Raw genomic sequence first — 20,549 nt, forward strand, 5'->3', positions numbered from 1 at the left:
TTTTCTTAGTGGGATGGGGAGTGTTCAGCAGGTCTGATCTTAACTATTTTCTAAGTTGGGGTTGATGGCCACAGTTAAAAATAAAAATAGTGAATTGCATGGGAATTTAAACAGCACTTTGAAGATATGAGATTTGAAATCCTGATTCATTATTCTCCATTATGGCTAAAAAGCTATACAATATTCCATAGACAAACACTACCAATGTATAATTGATATTCTAGCCATCAGCACGAGGAGCAACAGTGTGGCCAGAGCACAGGTGTTTTAGATTTCTTGCAAAAGGAGTACCAAAAAAGAAACAATCCAGTGAAAAATTGACAAACTGGATGATTTTTAAACTCATTTTTTTTGTATCAATTCATTTTTTTTAATCAAACCATCATGGAAAATTCAAGCTGTACTCAAAGTTTATATGCTGTGTTATGGTTTTGCCATTTTAATGATATTTTTCCAAAATAAAGGTTTAAAGCTCCTGTTAAAACTGAACTCATACACAGACCTAAGTACAGTACAGCAACCATTGCACCACAACATAGAAAAGCAGCGGTTTAAATAGAGTATAAATTAATGTGAAGAAAAAAAGGACTATTAAACTAATGAAGATCTTTGTTTCTAGAGTAATTCATTGAATATTTAAACAAAATTATTGAAAGCAAGACCCTGACTACCTTGTATAGACAAAGTTCATAAATGACCTGATCAATAGTTGTTTTTTAATCCACACTTGCACAGCATAGTGTGAAAGGGCTTGCCTAGAAATCACCATACTTTATCAAAAACTGACGGGATTAGCTTTAGTTTCTCACAGGCCTCTCTAGATTGGTCTTGGCTAAACAATTCTGACTGGTGACTTTATATCCTTCCAGTCCTTTGAATGACCACCAGCTCTCCCTCCTGGTGGATATGTGTCACCAATGGCACTGGGAGAGGTTGTGTCACCGGGAAGAGGAGTGAGGTGCTTTCTGTAACAGCCTCATGCTGTCCAAGACACACAAGAAGGAGACCAGGTCAAAGGTTGGGTATGAGCCACCATGGCGTATGGTGCATTTGGGGCTCCTGTTCAGAAACAAATCAGCGTATTCTGCCTCCCGAACTCCAAAAGCCACAAATGCAATATGATTCTTATACGTGAAATCAAAATTTTTGTAGGGCCTCAGGGTAACTTCATGAGATGTATCTACTCAGACAACCACCTGAGGGCAGGTCATGGCCATGTACATGCCATCCTACATGCTTCCTTCCCCCACTTTGGTGCTTGACACAAAGGCAGAGCCTTACCACATGTGGGTTCGACACCATAATTTGGGATTAAGTTCCATAAAGAAGTTCCCTTAATTGGCCTTTTTCTAGGAAGGAGAATGTGATCCTAATATAGTGTGCCCTAGATCTGTGCTCAACAGTTTAGCACTGTTATATTCAATCTCTACCACTGCATCAGTGACCCACTCAATGCCCTGCACTGTGCTTAGGTTTGTGGTAAAATAGGAGGCTAACCTATTTTTTAGGTTAAAATTGCATCAAATTGCAAAGGTTGCAATGGAATATGAACAATTAGCATGAACGTACCCCTCACCCTTCTGAGTAATACTGTACTGCTCTATCAAAGACAAACTGACAAGAATGTCAGTACCAGATTCATACACAGATGAAATCCATTGTCCCTAAAGAATCTTGGGTGATCCTTTCATATCTGTTCACAAATACTGTGATCTCAAACCTATGTTTGGATACCTACTGATTGACAACTTTTCTTGCATTTATCTACTTGTGCTGGCCTAATGCCAGCACACTAAGCCTTCCTTGGAAGCACCTCAGACCAAACCATGAAAGTCAGAAAACTGCTGACTAATGAGACTGAAATCCTCTCTGGCCTAAGATTAGAAGGCCTACTCTCATTCCTGTTACACAATTGCTTTTACCTGAGAACAATGAGAATCTGCATCAGATCTAGAGGCTCTACCCTTGGAACAGAAAGATGGAAGCAGCTGATCCCAAAACTTTCTGCAAAGGCTATGGCAATGATGAAGTACAGTCTGAGCCACAACACCTAAATGCAATCTGATTCTTATACGTGAAATCAAAGGGAATCATGGATTTTTAGTGCCTCTTAAAATCAGGCCACTTTTTAAGGTGCCTAAATATGAAGTGAAGTTCTTTAAAAGGAGGTTGAGGCCTGGAATCTATTCCTAATTACTTGGTGCCAGCAGCAATGTAGTCTTCCACTCAGCCAACAGCAATTTTTGATTTGGAATTTGAAATATTGATTTAAGTGATTCTAATGGCTGATAATCTGGTGGACCCCAGCTGTACATCATGTGGTAAATAAGCAAAGCAAAAGTTTTACATATACTTCACACTAAGTAGTTTAGGAAACACACAGAAGACTATTCCACCCCGATCACCTAACATTAAAATGGAATCATTCTCTTAACAGCAAAGCATGTGACTAGTTCAGCAGAGATGTGCTATCTACAAAATTCAATGATTTGCACAAACCAGTCCATACCCCAAGGATAAATTATCTATTTACATTTTCATCTTTAAAAGCAGCAACATCCAGGAACAAGAGCAAAAACAGTTTTGTAGTAACTCTAGTAACTGTGTTTCTTTGAGATGGTGTCAGTGAACTCTATCATCCATGATGGGATTGTAGTTCCTGTTCTCTCAGCTGGGCCTTCTAGTGAAGAGAGCATAGCTGTCAGGGATGGTCTAAATAACACTTAGTCCTGCAATGAGTGCAGGGGACTGGACTATATGACCTCTCAAAGTCCCTTCCAATCCTACGATTCTATATGATTCTTGCTACTGTCTCCTGTTTGGGTCTGCCCTAAATCAGCCAACCATCAAGGTAAGGGTAGACAGGAATGCCCTTCCTTCTGAGGAGTGCCAGTACTACTTCCAGGCACTTTGTGGAGACTCTCAATGCTGTGCAGAGTCTGAATGACAGTACTTTGTATGGGTACTGATTAGATGTTGTGAATCTTAGATACTTCCTGTGGGCCAGATGGATGGCTAAATGGACGTATGCACCCTGCAAGTCAAGGGACATGAACCAGTCTTGAGTCTGAAGAGATGAGATGATAGAGGCAACCATTAGCAGCCTGAATCTGAGGTAGCATATATATTTTTCAGTTTCCTCAGGTCTAGGATAGGACAAACATCCCCTTTCTTATCTGGGATGTGTAAGTAACAGAAATAGAAAACTCTTCCCCAGTACTCCTGTGGTACCTCTTCTACAGCCCCAAGATGAAGCAATCAGGCCATTTCTGTTCATAATAGTGAGTCCCTGAAGAGAACGGGGAAGGACAGTGGGTGGAGATATTATTTGGAAATGGATAGGGTAGCTGTAGTTGATGATATCTATCACTCATTTGTCAGCTGTAAAGGCCACCCAGGCCTGATGGAAAAGGACAAGGTAATTCTTAAAGGTGGACACAGGCTCCAAATTGATGGGAGCATTGAATCAAACTGGAGTCAAATCTGCTGCTTCTTTAGAGGGAACCAGATTAGCTGAGGCAGTGGAAGACAGGCACCCCTTTGAATACTTGGGCTTCTTTCTTTGTGGGTATTCTGGTTGTCAAACTCAGGAGCAGGATGATGTCTCTGCTCTACTGGAGGTGGTACTTGTCAGGGTTCGTATAAGGGGCCAGGATGTAAATCCCTAAGGACTTCAGCACTTCCCTTGAGTCCTAAAGAAATAGAGTGCTTTCATTTGTTTTCTGGTGGGAGAGCTTTATTCCCTCCAAGGGCAGGTCCTATATGGTGGTATGTACCTCGTGTGGTATGCCAGATGCCTGGAACCACAAGGCCTGTCGCAGTGACTGCCACATTTAGGGAATTGGGGTAAAAATCTGTCTGGGGATTGGTCTTGCTTTGAGCAGGGGGTTGGACTAGATGACCTCCTGAGGTCCCTTCCAACCCTGATATTCTATGATTCTATCTATTAAGTGAGGAAACAGTATTTGGGAACCAGGACCTGGGAGTTTGCCCCCAGGATAAAGTGAAGTTGATAAATATGCTCTGTGCCCTAAAGGGCCCAAATTTATTTTTATCTTTACATGCATCTTTCATAAACTTCAATTTTTCGTGTATTACCAAAACAACCAGAGATCCTGAGTCTGGACTGGCATAAGAGTGTTCAAAGCCCTTTGGGGGCACCTGATATCTCTTCTCCGCTCTTTTCACAGTGGGAGGAAGAGTGGCCAGTGAATGCCACAATCCTTTAGCCAGTTCCAGGATCCCCTCTTTAATAGGGAGGTCAATACTAGCCAGCATTGTCATGCTCAAGATAAAGAGTTGGCTGAACTTCTCTATCCAAGGTCTCCACAATGTGGGACAGAAAATCCTGAAATGCTTTAAAGCTATTTATCACCAGTGCCGGGACTGGTGTCATTGTGTCATCTGGCAATGAAGACAATTTCTTGAGTGAAGACAGACAGATCTCTCTTGCTCCCAGAGGGCCTCTTTGGCTCAACTGTGGGTGGCTTGGTTAACGATGCCACTGTGGAATGGGATCTCCTTCTCTTTATGGAAACGTGGGAGGGAGATCTGTTCCTTGATGTGCGTGATGATGGTCCCCAGTAAGGCCTTTATGTCCAAGGTGGCATGATGTATGGGTGTTGGCCTGGTTGAGATTAATGGCACTCATGCCCAATCTGGGACAGAGTTCTGAATCACAGCTACCTGGTGCCCTCCGTGGTGTCACTCTCTGAAGGGATCTCTACTCAACACTGGCAACTAAGGCTACTTTTCCTCTTTGAATGGTGGTGCTGTCAGATGTTGACACACTGGGGCCGGTTCCAGTGCTGGCCATCTCTTCAGCACAGGAAACAACTCTGGAGGTCCCTGGTATCTTTTCTTCTAGATTCCTCTAGTATGTATCTTGGGCCCTTGGTGGGGTCCATCATGGTCAGCACCAAGTCCTTCATTCACTGTGGCATTCCCAGGCTGGGCGAGGACTCAGATGATCTGTCCTTTGAGAAGTGATGATGTGTGTCCTCCTTCTGGGATTCCCTTCACATTTGAGCTATATTTGGGCTCTATCTGGCTCCATGAGTGAGCATAATCTTTATAGGGACAGGTATTGATTTTACTGCCTGGGATGCTGGCACCACAGCAGTCAGTGCAGGTTCCAGAGCTGAAGCTATCAATACTGAGGTTTCTGATGCTTTAGACTTCGCAGATGTTGAAGTGGTCAGTGTTGAAGTCTCTGTCCCTGAGGGTGAGCTCTCCATCTTCTTTTCACTGCCCAATCCCAGGGTGTGATGTATGCTCAAAGGAGCACTGGCTGAAGTTGGTTTATTAGGCTTGCCTGAGTAGCAACAGTCACCTCTGGGTCTGAAATGACCTGTATGGAATGCTCTGGCAAATGTTGCTTGAGCCAAGCATCCCTGGATTTGCAGAACCTGACAGAGAAGGACTTGCACACGGAGCATCTTCTGGGATGTAGCTCTCCCCTAGGCAGAAGAGAACTTTAAGGGTTTGGCATTTGCCATTAGATGTGGCCGTTGTCATGGAGCCCCTTGCTCTGCTGTACACAGAAGTGTTCAGTGGAGTAGGAGTCTCTGGTAACTTTTCTTCCCTTTTTCAGGGATGGGGGTGAGGGGATGGGATTTGTCCAAATAAATGGAGTGTGAAGATTAAGATTTCTTCACAAGTCTCTAAGAAAAGAAGTGGGTTAGGCATTTGCTAGATGTCGTATCTCACAGCCACTAGTTGTAAGAGGGAACGAAGGGAGGGTCACAGCTTCTCCAACCTTTATGCCCTCACTTAGGAACATGAGGAGGCACAGGGCACATGTGCAGCCCTGACTGACACTGATGTTCATAAGAATCCGATCTTATGCACATGAGACACACGTACAACTACAGTGGGATTGACACTAAAATAGCATCAAAGAAGAAATGCCCATTATTGAAGTTTATGCTAGGACAATGGGACAGGTACATTGTCCTAGCATAACTCACCAAAAAAATCTATTACTTCTAGCCCAAGTATATTTTTCTATCCGTGGCTCCCACATACCAATTAAACACCTCAGTTCCCTGAATGTGCAAGCTATTTGTTGCTTTTGTACAGTTGGATGGAACAGAAGTTATTGCACCCACTATAAAATACAAACATTGCAGATATCTAAATAAGATGATTTATCCCATACTGCATGAAAATGATAAAGAGTAAAACATTATGATGTACACATGCACCTGAAGTGAAGACAGATGAGGATTCAAGAGACTTTTAATAATCCTCCTCTAATGAGGTAAATTTATAGTCTTACAAAAGTGGTGTGTACCACATAAAGAAGTTATCAACAGCCCAGCTTACTTGTGCATTAAGGATCTTAAAAACACTTAGGGTGGATTTTCATCCATAAAAAGTCCTCCTTTGGTATCTCAGAATTTACCAAGTAGTAGTTATTTCTATATTCTCTCTCTATACCAAGCCCAGGGGCACATCACAATTTATTGCCCGAATTGAAGGAGGAAAAGGGAAAAAAATGTACTTTTGGATGATGGAAGTAGTGTAGAAGATGGGAATCATTCTGGTATAAAACACTATATGCTACATAAATAAAATATGTACTGCTTATAAGTAAAATATGTAATGTTCATTCCTAACCATAACCACATCTTAAGGAATAAACACTCAAGTTGGAGCGGGATAACTGACGGGTGGTATGTTGCTGGTATTTGTCAGGAGTATTTGCAACACTGACAGTAATATTAACCACAATCCATTTCAGTTGCTTTGGTTTATCATTGTGTGACTGATGTTCAAAACAATGTCATCAGAAGCTGCTTATATAAAGTGTGGGTTTAACCTATACATTGCAGTTATTTAAATCTGTACTAACTGAGCAGAACTAGTTAATATATAAACAAGGCTGTCACCTAGGTTTGTCAATCAAAGTGATAAACATTTAAAGTTATATTTAGGCATGGATATAATAGGTAATAAATATAAACAGTGTACTATACATACTTTAGTGCCAAAAAATCAAACTGTTTTGAACATAAATTCACTGACCGATATATTATTTCACATTTTAAATTACAATTATTTCAATGCATTACTTCATCAGACTAACACTGTAAATTCAATAATGTAGATGTACAAAAAAAAAAAAAAAGGTAATTAATAACTTCTTGTGGACCAATACATTTTTTACAATGTACAAGAGGTCCAAAATATCCCTTCTTCAGGTAACCTTTGCCCAATGCTTGCATTTTTATTTGTTTTGATGTTTTAACAAAAATTTACCTTGTTTATTCTTTTTTTCTGTATCAAAATAACTACAAACATTCTGAAGTTGTATTTGTTAAAACCATGTGAATGTTAAATGAAAAATGTTACTAGAGCCCCATAACTTGAAATATTTTCAAAAGTCTTTTACAGCTTAAAAGTTCATAATAGTAAAAATTAATTTATGCTTTGATTTTTAATCTTCCTTCCCAAAATTAAAAGAATGACATGTAGTGCAAGATCCATAAGATACTGTCTTCCCATATTATCTTCCATTACAATAGTGGTTATTAACAATATGCTGCTGGTTAATGCTGTTCGATCAATTACTGTGAACCTACCACCAGAGAGAAAGAAAAGGTTCAAAATATAACCTATATGTGGGCCATGCAGCTAGAAACAGCTATACAGCAACCAAGATCTGAATTACTGCATCTGTAACATATAGATGGCATATTCATTCTTGCTGTATCTGTTGCAGAGCACATCAAAAGCACTGGCATTCATCAGAAACAGCACTTAAAATTTAACAGATAAAGAAGTGTTGTCTGATCAACAGCAGTTAAACACTGATAGGTAAGGGAAGATACATGTTAGGTATATACATACACACACTATCCAAATAGTGAATGGGAAACAACGGCAATAAATCACCACTCAAGGGTAAAACATTACTAAGAATTTAATATGTTGCCTGAAAGTGGGCTTACAACATGAACAAGATTACTTTTACTTTTTCTTTTTTAATTAACACATTACTATTTTCCCTAGATAGCATGTCTATCTGTTTTATTATCCTTTGGGATTATTTCTTAAAATATTCTCAAATGCTTATGCCCAGGACAGTTAAGAGGTATGTCTAGTACACAAGACCACCATTCCCTTTGGACTTGTATTATTTGGCCATCCAACCAGGAAGAGAATTCTTTGGTTTACCCATGGCTAAAAAAATATTTAGCAATCTTCAACATCACTTCACCAAAAGTAAACAGACCATACCATCACTCAATGCATAATCAAGAGTGATCCCTAAGAGTGATGGGAGCTAGTATAGTGCCCAGCATAAATTAGAGCAGCTTTAGGGTTGCTTTAAGCTGCAATGGCAGGTAATAGCCTCCAAAGGGACACTAGCTGTGTATTCTCAGAATACGCTTCCCTCGGATACAACCCCTCTATATTGGAGGTATAGTGACTGACTGTGCTGACTTTATGCTCCTTAAGGATTTTTCCATACTTGAGAAGTCCTTAGCTACCCAGTTTGGGTAGCTTTACAATACTTTTGTGCTGGAAAAGTGAAAAAAAGTTTCTCAGGAGGCACAACCTTGCTCATTAGGTCAATGCTGAATTGGAAAACATGGACTCACTATAATTTAAGTAAGCATGATGGACACATGACAATAAAATGAGATCTTTCAGTTCTCTGACCACAGTTATAGAAACACTGGTCATGATACCATACTTAAGGATAAGTTCCATTTTGCACTTAAATGCAGAGATTCAACTTCTATTTTATTAAGAAAAATACACTCTATCCTTCCCAAATTTATAGTACTTTAAGTACAAAATGAATTTTCTGAGAATTTACAAGTAAAACTGTTAGTTTATGAATTAAAAACTGATTTAAAAAATTTAGTATCTTTGCCAGTCTTTTCTTTGTGCCAAAGTATCTTAACAATAGAAAAACAGACATTTCACATTTTCCATATAGTTAAAATTAATTGAAATATTGAGCATATGTTATATTTGAAGAAATTAGGTTATAATTAAGAAATTAATAATGACTGGTATCAATTTGTACGATTATATAGCCTACAGAGAGGCTCATGTAATTCTTGCATTTGCCTTTCTAGCATCAGAGGTAACTCAACCAATCACGACCCTTTCCTCTGCAATTAATTTGCATGAAAATAATCTGTTGGTTGTAACAACTCAGCGGTATGACAGAGACTGATTACATGCACCAGAGTTCTGAGTGACAGATTAGTGTCCAACTGTCACTTCTCAGTGACGTTTCCCATGGCACTTTTATCTTGGCTCCACTGCAGACTGAGGTGACACTTGTAACACTTGCCTCATGGAACCCAGAATAAGTCACTGTGTCATTTCTCCACCTTAGCAAGAGAAAGCATTGCTGGAGCTTAAACTATATGACAGCTCCCTACTACACCAGTCTGTCTACCTTTCCAGCAAACTCCTCAAGACTCTGTCTATCTAAACTTTACCTTGTAGGTAACATTCAGTGAACTCTAGTTCTCAAGCTCCCCTGAGACATCTCTCTATAATATCCAGTCCCTCTCACTGGACACTCACGGAAATTAAGTCCACTGCATCCAAAAATACAGTACACACACACTGGCCTGTTAGCCCAGCTGAGGACACACACTTTGCTTTAATACACAGTACTGAGATGCTTTATAGTAAAACTAAGAATAAGTATATTAATAAAGAACATAGATTTAAGTGATACTAAGCAAGAGAAAAATAGAGACAGGTATAGTTACCAAAAAAAACAAAAAACAAAAAAACAAAAAAACAAAAAATCCACCCACACATTTTCTAGTGTCTAAAACTTAACTTTAGCAAGTGCAATCTTTCCCTAAGCAGCTTCTCACTTACATCAAGCTATGAGCATGTCCAGCCCTTCAGACAGTAGGATCCACCATTGACAGAATCAGAAGGTGCTGATTTCTTTGTCCTTTGTGACGGATAACAGGAGAGTCCCTTTTCTTCAAAGTCCAGGAACCCCTTGAAATGTATTCTTTGAAAAGTAACTCTAGACAAAATTCCATTCCCCTGCTGCTTGTTCAGGCACCAAGTCCCTTCCTCATCCTCAGGTCAGTTTGTTTTTTTCAGTTGGCTTAACCACTTTGTTTACTCTAGATGTAAATGTTCTTTCATTGTCCTTCGCTTGTAATCAAGTCAGGCAGACAAATCTACATTCCTTTGTCAATGACAGGCTTGTTTATCAACTGATTCCAAAACATATCTCCAGCAAACATACATAACTTTATTCACAACATGTACATACATCACACAATGATATTTATGATGCCACCAGTTTTTATATGACACCTTACAAGTCACTGTATGGCTAAATATTTTGACAACAGTGTGTTGAGTGTGCCCTTTGCCAGTTGACATAAGTAGCTCTTAGGTTCACAACACTGGCAGGTAAAACTGAGGCAGGAGCATAATTAAGGGAAAATATGATAAAAATTGAATGCATCTTTAAAAGTCAATTTATTTTAATCAGGAATCTAAAATATTTAAAATGGCTTAATCGTAATCACATGATTATTGCATGGCATCACTACAGTGCAGAATTAAGCTTGTTTCAGTGCTTTAACTGCATTTCTTACCTCAATGTTTGGATTTCTTTTAACTGTACCCTTAACTCTCAATTTTTGGGGTTTATGCAGGTTGGTTCTGAAATAATTTCAACATCCCTGTAATATTTTTTAGCCTTCAATAAATATGTACTCATAATCAATTCCATTTTAAGGTAGTTTTTCATCTAGAAATCAACAATAAAGTGTTTATTACATTGCAGATGGATTCTTTCCACAACTAAAATTCCTTCAAAAATATTGATTCTTTAACTTCAAAAGAGTTGTCAAAATATAAAAATCTATGTGAGATTATTTGTGTCAATCAAACATGTCAAGAAAGAATATAGTTAGCCAAATCAAGTTAGCTAGTCAAATTTATCAATTCTATTGATTAGTATTATAATAGCACAATATTGCCTCTAAATTGAGAATGGTTTAGTTTTGCACTTGAAAGATTCCTCCCTTTTTGTTTTGTATAAAGAACAGAGTGCATTCCTCCCTAAATTTACAGCACATAAGCTGTGGGCAAAGCCTGACTTTTTCTGAGATTTTCAAGCAGATTGTTTAATAATTAAACAACTAAAAACAGGACAACATAGGATAAAAGGAAAAATAAGATGTTTAAAAATGTTTTCTCCTGTGTCTCTCACCTTTTTTAGATTCTTTTTGCTATCAGCTGACTGGTTCCTTTTCCTGTACACTTTCCATATAATTAAAATTCATCGTGATGAATATATATTTGAAGAAATCAGGTTGCAATTAACTATCATTTTTTCCTCCAACTTTCCCACTAAGTTAACCAGTTTCCTCCACCCAAAATGGCTGCCTTTTGTGCCACATCACCAATTTTGGGGATCTGGAAGCAATTTTTCCCTCCAAGAAAGATTTACAAGTTGTCTGGTGAGTTGCTTTGCCTTCATTGCAGTTCTCTGGTGGCCCAGTTTTAGACTAATAAAGAATAAAAAAAGATAGCCATTTTAAAGTACTAAGTTCAATAAACTGAGTTCATAATAGTAACTTCTGACTATTATCCAGTGCAGGTCAGAGGCTCAAAGGCACCAGCTCCCCGGGTAAACGTGAGTAAGAACCTATGTGGTAACTCATGGACTCTATTAGCTTCTAGGAACAAAAAGGAGACCTTAATTGGGAGCAGTACACCTCTTCTGTGTACTGTCATTCCTCATATGAAGGACAGAGGATTAGAAGGTAGGCAAATCCTAGCAGTTAGGGGCCTACTCTGAATGCTGCTAATATGGCATTGTTATTATTAATAATAATTTGTATTACATATGGGCTTTTAATAGCACACTGAACCCAAGTAAATACCTGATATTTAGGATCATGAAAAGGTGGGGGAGGAACTGGCTTAAAGTTAAAAAGTTAATAAAGTTGTGGAATGCCATTTTAAATCCATCCCTGAGTCTGCATTTCATTCTCCCGAGTGTCATAATTGAACACCATTTTTTCCCGTTGGTATTTTTCCAAATTGGCAGTAGTGTATGATTTTGGCATTGTAGGTGGGAGTAATATAAGAAATATTTCCCAAGAAGTTTTACTGTAAAATATCTATAAACTTTCACATTTAGGAAAATGTTACAGAATATAAACATCAGCAAGCTAAAGTTAGAATTTAGACACACACGCATCTCACCAGCTAGAACTCCAGCAATGCTCATATGTGCACACGAAATCACAAGGGAAGACCTCACAGAATCCCTCAGTACTTACTTCTTAATGTAAATTTCTAAATGTAATAATGAGAGCAAACCATACTAACTGTTCTACAAGTAAATTAAGTGATATCCAGCAGTGGTTATGATCAGAATCATCTGACAGAATTATTTTAATGACATGACAAAACTTTGTTGAATGAAGGGCAGTGGATAATGGGATGATTTTTATCTAGATCTCACCAAGACATTCAATAAACTAATGCACTAGAAATTTAAATAAAATTAGAATTTTTTGAGTCAGTCCTATAAAACCAAGACACACAGAAAACCAGTTTAGAATACTATACTACCATATGGAAGTTAAGGTCTAGTGTATGGAAGTTGCAAATAAATCATGTAGTCCATGAGGCTGAATAAATGGAGAGAGCAAATATAAAACAAGAGAGATAATGACTCCATTGTATAAAGCTTAATGAGACCACATTTGCAAAATGCAATATCGTACCCACATTTGTTCACTTAAGAAAGAATACCTTAACAGTTTGAATCAAGTACAAAAAAAGCAGCAAGACTAATTTATGGGTATGGAGGAAGAGTTGTATGAAGAAAGGCATATCGAATTGACAAAATTCAGTCTCTGGAGAGAAAAAAAGGGTACCTTCATTATAGTAGGTACTTACGGTACCTAAAGGGGACACCCAAAGGGACAGAGAAAATAGTCTTTTTACATGCTGGGAATAAGGACGTGACCCAGGAAATACTTAAGGCATAACACCATCACAGGATCTACCTACTAAGAAGAAGGGATTTTCATCAAAAACCAAATGAATGGACTTGGCTCATCTTTAGTCCTTACCATCCATGCTTTTCTCTGTTGGTGTTTCTAACTTAAAAAAAAATGTTCAAACTAATTGCATGTATGTTCTACAACTGAAGGCATCTTCTATTAAAAACAGTCTTAAAATATCATCAGTGGAAATAATATGCATATCAATAACTCGTTCTCCCATAAAACACAGTTGGTCCTCTACCTATTAGCAGTACCTGTGTGTAAATATGATATTCTGCTAATGGTTTCACATTTAACAATACTAATATATCTCACAAACATGGAAAAAGATATGTACAAAAAATTTAAGCTAGTGTGACAGTTACTGAAAACATCTCTCTGATGACAAATACCTTTGACAAATCCCTGAAGTTGCTAGGAAGCGTAAGGTCCAACTCTTCTGATTCATAGTTAGTGATAACCCAGGGGAATACGGGATACTGATTTAAGTCATTGTAAGTACGTCCTGGTGAAAACAAAAACAACACTTTATTTAAAGGCAATAGTTAAACAAAATACTGACCCTGGAGATATGATTTATTATATCATTTGATCACCACCACAAGAAATGCTTTTTTATTATAAATCTTTTACAATTGCAATGTCTGAATTTTCTTTGTTGAAAAGGATATGAAAAAGTTTTATTGGATTGCCAGTATTCCATTTTAAATATTGCAGTCCATTCAACTTTAATTGTCAACTCTCTTGCACGCTATAAAAAGTGACAGTTAAATGCATTCAGTTTTATATATATTTTTATTTTTTGTACAGATCTATAATCTAATCTTCTAGGCTACTCTAAACTGAACTGACTATAGGAATAGAAAAGGCCAATGACCTTTGTGCATAGAAATAAAGTGGCAGATTCTCCATCCCAGCTGTGCAACACTTGGTTGCACTGGAGAAGGGAGAGGTGCAGATCTTAGATTTTGAGCTGCATGACACTGGCACAAGTTAAAGTCACATCCACCAACTGTCTGTCATCAGAAAGTTCACATGCATAAAGGGAATTCTCCACTAACCATATGAACACTTAAAAACTTAGACTGGAAAATGTTGTCTGAAGTATTTAAGTTTCATTTCTACATTTGTGCTTAATTTAGTCTATCAATTGGACTAAACTGGTGAAAACAAAATATGCTACCAAAATTGTTTCTAGTTCTCATTTTGATGGATACATTGCAAAGTTTTAGATATGTTATTATGTTTATATACCATGAAATTATAGTCTTTGCTTTTCGTTGAATCCTAAAAGTTAGATAATTCAAACCATCTTCCTGCCAATGCAGGATTATTTCCAACAACCCACATTTTTTAGTGTTTTGTCCAGTTTTCTTTTAAAAGTCTCAAGTGACAGTTTCCACCACTTTCCCAGGGTGACTATTTCACAGCCTAATCTATCTCATTGCCAGGAAATGGTTCCTAATACTCAGCCTAAATTTTCTTATCTTGGTTTTATCCCATTACCCCTAACAATAACACAAACACACCACATTACATATTTTTCCTAATGAAATTTACACATTTATATATTTATATAGCTCTTACTATTCCCTTATTAATCATTCCCTTCAAAGTCCCCTGAAAATTATTTTTGTTCTTCTATGAACTCTCTCAGCTTCGTTAATCTCTTTCTTGCCGAGTGGGATGCTTCACACAGTACCACCTCCTGGCTGCCTCGGGAAGGAGTAGGTTTACATTGGTCAGGATACTGGAGCTTCCAGAGCCCATTCTTATAGACAGGCATAGCCCAAGTCCATAGCCAAGCTCCAGATTCAGGCCTTTTGAAATGCCACCTTGCCTGATGGGTGTAGGTGTGTGTTTAATAAAGGTAAAGAGAGCCTTGCTAACCCAAACATGAATAATTTAGCCTTCTTTTTGTTCCATAAAACATTATCATTTTTACTCCTTCTAGTTTAAACAACAGGTACCACTACCTCACTTTGCTCTCTCGATATTGCATTACAAACCCTTTCCTCAGCAGTAAGGATTTTGGCCCATGAAATCATTCACTGGATGCACAAAATTTGTGTCATGGATCCCAAGCTAGTTTGCCTCAGGAAAGAGTTCAACTCATCTCATTTGGATGGCAAGCTTGCAATTAAATCACCTCAATCATCTCATTTATAAAAGCTGTCAGCATCTTGGCATCTGTGAGGCAACGATTAATTAAGGCCAGATTGATTTATGAAATGTAGGTGTTGAGGTGTTTATTCCTAGCCATCATTTCCGTATTATCTAGGTCTGGAGCTATGCTAGCAGGTCTTTCAGTGTAGTCTAAGCCACATATAATGGTGAGGGAATTGAGGGGTTTCATAATGCTTTGAGAGCAAGGTATTTGGGAAAATAATATTCCACATAGCTGTCCCAGCCTGTGTTCTTCTAATGATGTGCTGTTCTTTTATCCCCGACAACTTACTTCAGCATAGTGTCTTGCATTAAGGCCTCGCTGGAATCTACTGGAATGGGATATACTAAATGAAGCATACACTAAGCATAGCTAAGCAGGATTTCAGACACTAGAGCAGGGGTTAGATCAGCTCCCTGATTGAGGAATAAATCAACTGTGGGAGGAGATGATTGGCCTCCTAACACTGCAGTGGTTGTGAACTTGGCAAACCCTTTCCATATAACAATGACATTTATTGCCCATGGGAACATTCAGTCTCTCCAACTGAGGTTCATGATTCATCAGCAAACATGAGATTGCAGTCATGTTTAGACCTTGGGATTAGGTGAGCCTGTTTTGTCATAGGTAGAGCTAGATAGTTTTGTGAGTATTGCAAAGAGAATGGTAACAGCAAAGAGGCCACTATCTCCTCTCTGCCTTTCCACTACTGCCAGGACCTTCTGCACTTTGGGCTACTCTGTTCAAGTTCAGTTCAATGTAAACTTTTCTTCCTCTGATTATAAAGAAAATGCATTTTACGGGAACCTGGATTAACACTGAAATGTTTTAATTTGAAAAAAGTATTATATATAAGCTGCATGGGAAAAGGCCTATTTTTAGAAAGTTTACACAAAGGAGTGAATCTAACACTGAGTCATTATCCTCATGTCCTGAAGAGACTGTGCTACCAGTAACTGATCCACTAATATTTTCCTTTCTGAAGCAGATAATTGAAGGAGTTTACATTACCTGCTATGGTGTTTAGAAACATCAGATATTCAAAGTTTGAAATTTCTCTGTGCTGCCACCGCTGGGTCATATTGGAAGCTTTGAAAATCTGGCGTGGACTGGCCAAAGAAATGCGTCTGGAAAACAAAATCATTACAGTGAGAAAATAATATGAAACCTTTTGAAAAGACTTGAAGCCTTTCTTTTGTACCTATCTACTTTTACTGCAAAACAGAGGAACACTCTTTTTACTTCTGGATTTCATAGCTGTGAAACTTTGGAGAGGGATCATATAGAAATATGAATATTTGAGTGCCTAAAATCTTCTTATGGGAAGAATAAATTATTATATCATATATAGCATATAGACTATTGTTAATATTTTAGTTTATGATTACTAAATGAGAACAGGCTTGGGGCTTGTCTACATGGCATGTGAAAGGGCGCCAGAAGGATATGATTTGTAAAACGTTCTAATGTTAACATGAACTAGGTACCTTTTGGAGTACTCCAGCAGGTTCTACACTGGGCAATCACAGCACAACATGTTAGAGCGCTTTACAAATGCGACCCTTCTAATGCACTTTGCAAGGCAATTCTCCCTATAATGAAACTAGACTTTAAATCAGATGTAATTTACATCGAAAAATGCAATAACATGTAACTGTAGGCATGTTTTATCTTAATGGTTAAAGTGCTATGCTAGATTTGTCTGGTGAAGGTCCAGTTGCTATTTTGGAGATTTCTAAAGTTTATTTTCATGGTTTTATAACCTAATGAGAACAAAGGACTAAAAATCATTTGACAGCTGGATATTTTCATGTGCCATGATCTGAATTCTTGTGAACATTAAACACAAACCTCTATAGTTGGGCAAGCTCAACCAATCCAAGAGGTTGAAATGTGTTACATCTACATGATTTATAGAGAAGGTAGATTATTAAATAAGAAAATTATTATATGGCATTTAAAAATTTCACCTTAGAATAAAGCCATCTTTTGGTGTCTGTTTCTAAGTCCCTTGAGAATAAAAGACAACAATCAGATGAAGAAAGGACTTTTATTATAAAATCCACTCTCTTGAGATTTAAATGCTGAGCAACTTTGGGGATTTAGCCATAAATAACTCAAGCAATTAAACTATTGGAGTTTGATGCCAGATTACTTGAAGTTTGAGAAAGAATATAAAACTATTCCCTGGAAATTATAAATCAAGCAGAAAAGGGTTGATTCCAAAATTCCATAAAAGACTATTCTATTCATAATAAAAACATCTTGTGACAAAGTTCCTCCTCTATCTTGGTGGGTCCTGCGCTTATTGGCGGATTTTCTTGCCTCAGAGATTCACCATGTGGGTTGGGGAACAGCCCAGAGACCTTCCCCTCTGGAAGAACCCACAGTCCAGGTCAATTGGGAGGTTTGGGGGGAACCCGGGCCCGCCCTCTACTCCGGGTTCCAGCCCAGGGCCCTGTGGACTGCAGCTGTCTATAGTGCCTCCTGTAACAGCTGCATGACAGCTACAACTCCCTGGGCTACTTCCCCATGGCCTCCTCGAAACACCTTCCTTATTCTCACCACAGGACCTTCCTCCTGGTGTCTGATAACGCTTGTGCTCCTCAGTCCTCCAGCAGCACACCCTCTCACTCTCAGCTCCTTGCGCCTCTTGCTCCCAGCTCCTCACACTCGCACCACAAACTGAAGTGAGCTCCTTTTAAAACCCAGGTGCCGTGATTAGCCTGCCTTAATTGATTCTAGCAGCTTCTTCTTAATTGGCTCCAGGTGTCCTAATTAGCCTGCCTGCCTTAACTGATTCTAGCAGGTTCCTGATTACTCTAGTGCAGCCCCTTCTCTGGTCACTCAGGGAACAGAAAACTACTCATCCAGTGATCAGTGTATTTGCCCTCTACCAGACTCCTGTACCCCACTGGTCTGGGTCTGTCACAATCTGTAAACTCCAGCAGTACATTATTTAAGAGGAATCTAGAATAAGCCTTTACCAGTACCTGTTAAACAGAATAACTGTGGCTCATGTATTTGTTTGTGCTACTGATAAAACATATAAATTGTAAAAGTTTATCAATAATTGTTATAGTAAAATTATTAAATTAAATTACAACTGCATATGCACTAATTGTACCTTTAAAGTGCACACATTAAATTCAATTTTTAAGCAGTAAAAACCAAATTCTTAATGAAATATCACAATTTAGTTCTTAATTTCCCTTAAAGCATGATTGTATAACAGTTGTTTCTGTTACAGATCAGGTTTAAGATATGGAGGACCTTTTCTGATCACTGTGAAAACCATGTCCAAAATATTTAACATCACTTAATTTCTTCCCATTCATACACGAAACAAAACAAAACTACAGCATTCACAAATCTGAAGAAAGAACAGTGATACAATTAACTCAATATTGCCATTTCTTAAGAAAATTCTTAGAAATCCATATTTTTTTTTTAAGTTTTGAAGGTGAGGGAGCAAAATAATTATGATTAAATACACCTGTAAGCAGACAATGGAACCACTTATATGGGACCTAATCCAATTCCCATGTACGTGAATGTACTTGAATGGACATGGGATTGGGCCCCTTTGTTTCATTCAGAACATTCTTGATAATCCAGGCCTAGCCCCTTCTAAAAAGGCAATCAATTGGGACAAATTCTGGAGCAGTTTTAGGATGCAGACAAATAGCCTGAGATCGCCAAATTCACTTCACCTGTAACCCAAGGTCAAGTTTGAACTTTGGCCTCCAAAGTTGAAAGGCAAATGCATCAAATGACTACCTCAGTCTTTCTTCAACTCATACACTTCTATACAGGTGTACAGTTTCCTACTGATGAGAAACTGCCATTTTCAGCTAGGCTGAAGTGTTGTGGAGAGTTGAAGGATGTCTCAGTCAACCTAATAGAATTGAAAAGTGCCACAAAAGCTAATCAATCCTCCAACCAGACTCCTACATTTCAGAGAGCTGACAAGCATAAAGGAATGTAACCTCCTTAAACAGGGAAAGTGACTATGTCTTAGCCAGTAAGAGGGCAACTTTCTCCATAATGTGACAGAAATCCAAAACCCTCAAAACTCAATCTCTCTGTTCATATGATTATGTAATAAAGATGAGCTCTGCTCTGCCTTTGAAATTCTGCAGTACAACTAAACTGAAAGAATTTCATACAGCGGGTGGGTTGTTTTGTGTTTTTAAACCATTTAGTTTAAAAAAGGAAGATAATTAAGAAAAATCATACTGTAGCTTATATCTTTCATAGTAAAATACCTGGTCTGTGGTAGCCCAAAGCTAGTGCCAATGCCAACACGTGGTAGACAATTAACCACTTTTTTTACTGTTGCTGGGTCTGGGAAGTTGAACATGACAGCAACTGTGAACAAATAGAACAGTTAGAACATGACATTATTTCCTGTCATTTATAGTAGGCTTCCTATACTAGGCTTCCTACTTGAATTCAGGTGTATCAGATATAGCATTAAATATATTTTCCCATAATATACTGCAAGTCAAATTTTTTATACATTATGAGTTATTTCTTTTTAAAACTGCATTTTTAAAGCTACTTCTAGTTGTAAACACTAGCAGAAGTTTCAGCAAATGTTGTCTTATTAGCATTAACACAGCATACATTACCTATAGCAATTTTTTATTTGAATATAATAAAAATTAAAGTTATGTTTATTCATCTCTATTTCCAGATTCAGCTTGGCAAAAGAAAAAGCATACACAGTTTGTATAGTAAGTGCATCATACGCAACTGTGACTTCTGCTGGGAATTTTAATTTTTTTAAGCTATTTTTCACTTAAGTGGAATTAGCAGAGAAATATTTAAGATTTTCAACAGGCATTCATTTTTTTTTTCTGATTTTATGAAAATATGCTAATCAGTGTGAATATAATGTAACTGGAATATGCTTCATGCAAAAGGTCTCTTGTAAGGTATCATTACAAAGCTTATAATCTACTGAGTGTGGTCATCCTGTCTGTCTGTATGTATCATTCTTGTATCTGAAACTAGAAATATGAAATCTAACTCTGCGGGCCTATTGTAATTATGCAAAGTGTGGGCCATTAATGGTGGTTTGGAATCTTGGTGGCTCCCATCAACCAGGACAATTGACTGTGGATGGCTGTTTGCTTGCAGGGCTTTCTGTGAGTCAGGCTGGGAGGAATGAAGGCTTGGAGTCTTACAGTGACATGTGATCATGTCACCTGAATTGGAATCCATCTTTAACCTGGTGCTTTTCCATTTAGAAGGAGGGGTGGGAACCCAGAGAGGGACAAAGGACTCCCGGCTTTTGCAAAGCTAAATAAGGGGGTGGAACAGAACAAAGGGGGCTGCAA

The 20,549-nt window shown here is 38.1% G+C and overlaps 1 protein-coding gene across 1 annotated transcript in view; it reads right to left on the minus strand.

Moving 5' to 3' along the window:
* The window catches only part of LRBA (LPS responsive beige-like anchor protein), a 576,728-nt gene that overhangs the window by 166,840 nt on the left and 389,339 nt on the right, over positions 1-20,549 (minus strand). Inside the window, 3 exon segments of the mRNA XM_065405711.1 lie at positions 13,430-13,542; positions 16,216-16,331; positions 19,473-19,575. Of these exon segments, the coding sequence (XP_065261783.1) occupies positions 13,430-13,542; positions 16,216-16,331; positions 19,473-19,575 (332 nt within the window).

The sequence above is a fragment of the Emys orbicularis genome, chromosome 5 (genome assembly GCF_028017835.1).
Source record: "Emys orbicularis isolate rEmyOrb1 chromosome 5, rEmyOrb1.hap1, whole genome shotgun sequence".
Taxonomy (NCBI): domain Eukaryota; kingdom Metazoa; phylum Chordata; order Testudines; family Emydidae; genus Emys; species Emys orbicularis.